Below are 5,400 nucleotides of genomic sequence, written 5' to 3'. Positions count from 1 at the left end.
CCCTCTGCCCTGTGCGTCTCCAAACACGTCTTCGATGATCGTCAGGACACAGTTGGAAGCGAGATTCGTCGCTAAAGACTATACTTCTCCAGTCGGCATCATTCCAGCCATATCTGTTCAAAACATTCATGCATACGAAATTTCAAATCAATCGGATGATTGCTTCTTGGTGCGTCGATTTTTTTTGTTATAGAGTGTATTACATTTTATAAATTGGAAGTATTGAAATCAAAAAGGAAAAAAAATATTGATTTATTCCACAAAAATATGTCGTTAAAATCAAAACGCAATTGTCTCAAGAGGATTTTTAAACAGTTATTACTATTAAAGAGAAATGAGAAGTCTACGTGGGTGAATTAAGATTCCTTTTGCTTTAATACTTTTTTCTGCCACCTATTTAAATCTATCTCATATGGGCGTAATTAATAATAATTCAATTTAAATTAAATATATTTTTATCAACATAATTGTCTACATTTCTTAATTCAATGAAAAGTTTTTTCAAAATGTATTTTTTAAAGAAAATATTGAGTTTTTTTAAAAGCAATTATTTATTGACTTTTCTTGAAATTCATCTTCAAGCTAACTGGCTGCGCATAAATAAAACAATGATTATTTAAAAAAATAAATAACTGTTAAAAAGGGAATTTGAATGAGAAAAGCTATTTTAATTGGAACTAAGGGGTGAAACAAAACTTTAATTAAATAAAACTAATTGGAAGATTTTAAGATCAGATGCATATAACTTCACAAGTTAAAGGAATGCACAGAAATGGAAAACAATTATTTAAGGCTTGGATCCCTTTTTTTCTGATGAATTCTTGGAAAAATAGTCACTTGAATTCTAATTACAATTTATGCATCCCTACACAGGTTTTGAAAGTTGTTTTTTTTTTTTTATTTTATTGCAAGCCATAACAATCGCTTAGATGCAATAAGAATAATATCGTTATTGGTAGTTTTAAATACATCGACGGTGGAAATACTTTGGATTGGTCAATTAAAAAAAAGTATTTATAGTGAGATTGCAAGCAAGGAATTTACGAGCGTGGGTGGATAGTCTGTCTCATCCTGCCGAAGATTGTGGATGTAGATGATTACTCAAGTCTGCTTATCGAAGAATCAAATGATTGATTTTTTCCCTAGTGGACTTTTGTTTGTAGAATATTTTAAATTGATGTTATTGCGATGAGATTGGCTTAAAACAAACATGAGAAGCCAATTTTGCTTTTTGCTCTTCAAATTGCGTTCGATACGGCCCTGATTAGAAGGAGTTCTGCAATAACATTGTTTTCCGAAGCTCTTTAGCCAAGGAAAAAATAAACACAGTTCAAATGCTTTACACTTGAAGCAAGGCTATAATTTTTAACTATGCATGCAATCTTACTGTGAAGAATAGTCTGAGCTTTAAAACGGACAGATAACTAAAATATTTACGTTATTAAGTTTTATTTTAAAATAGCCGCTTTGGCGACATTTTTTTCTCCTAGATGAAAATTATCAAAAGCAATATTTTACTCTCATTTTTTGTAATTTTTTATGAGCCTAGATAATTCAGCATTTGAATAAGTTCTTAGATGTTAAAAAATTAGACAGCAAACACTTTTTATTTTCTCAAAACTGTAATTCTTCTCTATATGGACGTTTTGCGTCATTTTAAGAATAAAAATAGAGGGCGAACTTGATAGGCTGAACTTGACGTAACATAGCAGTCATGAGTAACTTTTGCAAACTCACAGCAGTTATTAAAATAGCATTTTATTTACTAAAAAACATCATTTCATGCTACTACTGAGGTTTCACAAAACAGTCTTTTATATTATTACAATTTTCTAAATTTTTAAGAAAAATCCTTAACTCGGTATTTCTTGTTTCAGTTATTAAATTCAAATATTTTTTGTTTGATTTTATTCAACGAAAAGTGTTTAATTGATCTACGTTTCGAAATTTTAAATCTTAAGGTTGCAGGTAATTCAAGTAATGAAGTTCAAGTTTTCAAAATACTTAAAACCAACCTTAAGGTATCCAACTAATTTCAACAACTTCCTTCTTAAATAATAATATAAAATTTTTATATGAAGTTTATTCATTTTATTATGTGCGAAAACTTATAAAACTAGCAAAAATATTATTATAATCATTTTTTTATAAATGGTCATTTTAAGGCAAAAATAAGGCCTTTTTTTCGCTTTAACACTGTAAAACACAGGCGCTAAACAATGTAAAAAATTTCTATCACCTAAAATCCTTTGATGATTTTATTTAGAAGGTTACATCAACTATGTTTTGAATTATTATCTTAAAAGCAAATGCATATACTACAGAGTTAGGAATCAATGTACTTCAAAAAGCAAATTTTTAAAAGTTTCCGCACTTCTGTTTGCGAAAAAGCATACATAAAAAAATGAAATTCTGCATTTTTCTCTTAGTCTGTAGTTCACAACATGTGTGCTATAATCAAAAAAACTTAGGAAATATTGTAGATTATTATTTACAAGACGTAAGATATCGTGTTTAAGGTGGTGTAAAATGTGAAAAAATCTGATTTTGAGATTCAAAGTCTCAAACGCATTCAAAGTCTTTAAATTATTAGTCTATCCACTGTAATAACCTTACACAAAAATTGCTATTAAAAAATTGAGTACAAACAATAAAGTATTTTTACAGAGGCTAAAAGTACAGTGATTTTAGATTTATAATAAATTAAATTTCAAAAATTTTGACAGAAATAATGTTTTTGCACTGGTCAGTTACCTTTAATTTAATATTTAGAAATTAAGTTCGACAGAGTATATTTCAAAGAATAAAATGATATAAAACTATAATCAGTCCCTTAATAAATAAGAAAACGGAGTTAGTAAATTTAATTTCCTTAAAAGGCTTGTAAATGACCAAAATGGGACATGATATTAGCACTCTTGTAGCAAATGAAGGAAAAAAACGATTAAGTGCTGTTAATCTCTATGGTTTTATACTTTACAGTCTTTACTTTACAAGACTTGTACACAAGACAAAGTATTACGAGGAGAAAATACCGCATTGACAAATCTTGCACGAACAGAGAATCGAAGAAATGTCCCTTTGACATAAAATACGATTCTTTAAATATGTGAAGTTCTGAATAAATTAAGGGGTCACGGTACGTTACAACAATTTTTTTTTAAATAAAGGTATAATCATTCATTTCGTATATGCCTTACATAATCATTTAAATAATAATCAGTAATTTATCTTCAAAAATTTTTTTTAAATTTTAAAAAAATTTTAAAAATTTTAAATTTTCAAATTTTTAAGGCTTTTTTATTTTAGTATATTTTTAAAAAAAAATTTTTTCTCAGTCCTCACTATATTCATCTTAACAATTTTGTGCATTTATTTGTGTACATATCAATTAGAATATTTTTTATAGATTATTTTGTAAAAAAGTAGAAAAAAATATTAAAAATTCCTGTTAGGTATATATTACAAGCTGTAAAAATTGAATACCTCATAAAATGCTTATTCCATACACAGTTTAAATAAGTGTAATATACATAAGATAAAAAAAGTTTATTTCAAAGCTTTATCTTAAATGGAAAAAATTCTTTAGGGATTTAATTAAGATTAAAACACAAGATTATCATCTATGAGAAAAAGCGCTTTAAAGTCTGTCTGATGAGCAAGTTTCTGTATAAGGGCAATTTGAAATCATTCATAACTTTTTTGAAAATGTAGATAGAGAGGTGATTTTCTTCAGTTCTATTGAATTAGTTTGAAGTTTTGTTATAAGCAATAAAAAAAAATAGATAATTTGGTCATTTTTTGGATACCTGTAACCTCTTAAATTGTCAATTTGTTCGCATTAAATGCTTTTCACTTAGGATTTTTTTAAGCGATATTTTGTACCTACTAGATTTAATTAATGTATCAATTTTTTACATATATTTGCGATAATTGCAGAATAAATGATAATTTTATGATAAATACATTTTGTTCAGAAAGTATAGCTTCCTTTCTTCCTCAATGGCACGACAGCCCCGGGTGGGGCCTGGCCTTCTCAAGCAACTTCCTCAAGGCCTGCCTCCGCCTGATAGTTGTCTTCCAGTTTGAGACTTTTAAGACTGAAAAGTCTCTTTCCACGCAGTCGGCCCATCTCAGCTTTGGTCGACCTCTGGGCCTTGATCCGATGGGCTGAGCCAAAAAGATTATGTGTGTCGAACTCTCTCTGTTCATTCGACCAGCCCATTTAATTCTTTGGATTTTTACATACTTGACAACATCAGGCTCTCTAAAAGCCCGATAGAGTTCTGAGTTTGAACGTCTGTACCAAGTACCATCAACTTGTTTGCCCCCAAAAATGGATCTTAGGATCCGACGTTCGAAGATTCCCAAGGAATTCTCATCTTTCTGTGTTGTTGTCCAAGTTTCTGAGGCATATGTTAGGATAGATCTGATTAAGCATTTATAAATTAACAGTTTAGTATCTCTTTTAAGTAGGTTTGATTTTAAATAGTTTTTTAATCCATAAAAGCATTTACTTGCACTATTGATTCTTCTTTGTATTTCGGGTGCGATATTGTCATTAACGTTGACTTCAGAACCAAGATAAAAAAAAACTGTTTACTTTTTCAAACTTGTATTCACCAATTTGCAAGTGAGTTGTAGAATCAGTTACTTTGGTGCATTGCATGTACTTGGTTTTTTCCTGGTTAATAGTGAGATGCATTTTTTCTGCCTCTTTTTCCATGGATAGAAAAGCTTGCTTTAAGTCAGATTGTGTTCGCGCTATGATGTCAATGTCATCGGCAAATGCGAAAACTTGTACAGACTTATGAAAGATATGTCCTCTGGTATTGATTCCTGAATCTCTGATAATTTTTTCTAATGCCAAATTGCAGAGTAGGCATGCCAATGCATCGCCTTGCCTTACACCATTTTTTACCTCCATTGGTTCCTAAAAGTCATTTTGGATTTTAACTTTCTGCATGGTCTTACACAGTGTAAGTGTGGTGAGTCGTACAAGCTTGTCCGGTATATTGAATTCTCGCATAGCTTCAATGAGTCGCTTCCGGTTTACACTGTCGTAAGCAGTTTTGAAATCCACAAATAGGTGGTAGGTACCAATTCCAAATTCCCTGGTCTTTTCCAGAATCTGTCTTATGCAAAATATTTGGTCGGTTGTAGGCCTGCCCTTCCTAAAACCGCACTGGTATTCACCAATGATGTTTTCTACATAGGGGCTAAGTCTGTTAAATAGAATTTTTGAAAAGACTTTATATGCAGTGCAGAGCAGGCTAATACCCCGGTAGTTAGAACATTTAAGAATGTCTCCTTTTTTGTGTATAAGACAAACAGTGCTGTGTTTCCATTCTTCCGGGAGTATCTCTTTTTCCCATGCTGATGTTAGAATATTATGTATGG

At 30.4% G+C, this 5,400-nt stretch overlaps 1 protein-coding gene across 1 annotated transcript; it reads right to left on the bottom strand.

The window, feature by feature from the left end:
* Positions 1–3,999: 3,999 nt before the first annotated feature.
* On the bottom strand, positions 4,000–4,927 carry LOC139426081 (uncharacterized). The gene is made up of 2 exons (XM_071183749.1): positions 4,614–4,927; positions 4,000–4,429 (listed from the first exon to the last, which is right to left on the bottom strand). The coding sequence occupies exons 1-2, from the start codon at positions 4,925–4,927 to the stop codon at positions 4,000–4,002; spliced, it is 744 nt and encodes a 247-aa protein (XP_071039850.1).
* Between the last annotated feature and the right edge of the window lie 473 nt (positions 4,928–5,400).

The sequence above is a fragment of the Parasteatoda tepidariorum genome, chromosome 7, assembly GCF_043381705.1.
Source record: "Parasteatoda tepidariorum isolate YZ-2023 chromosome 7, CAS_Ptep_4.0, whole genome shotgun sequence".
Classification (NCBI taxonomy): domain Eukaryota; kingdom Metazoa; phylum Arthropoda; class Arachnida; order Araneae; family Theridiidae; genus Parasteatoda; species Parasteatoda tepidariorum.
This window is presented reverse-complemented; position numbering and strand designations above follow the sequence as displayed.

Bases quoted from the DNA above. Each gene is read 5' to 3' on its own strand.
- LOC139426081 (XM_071183749.1), bottom strand. From the start codon at position 4,927: ATGGAGGTAAAAAATGGTGTAAGGCAAGGCGATGCATTGGCATGCCTA. The intron at 4,430-4,613 runs GTTTGAAAAAGT...ATGCTTAATCAG, and splicing joins TTGCAAATTGGTGAATACAA to ATCTATCCTAACATATGCCT.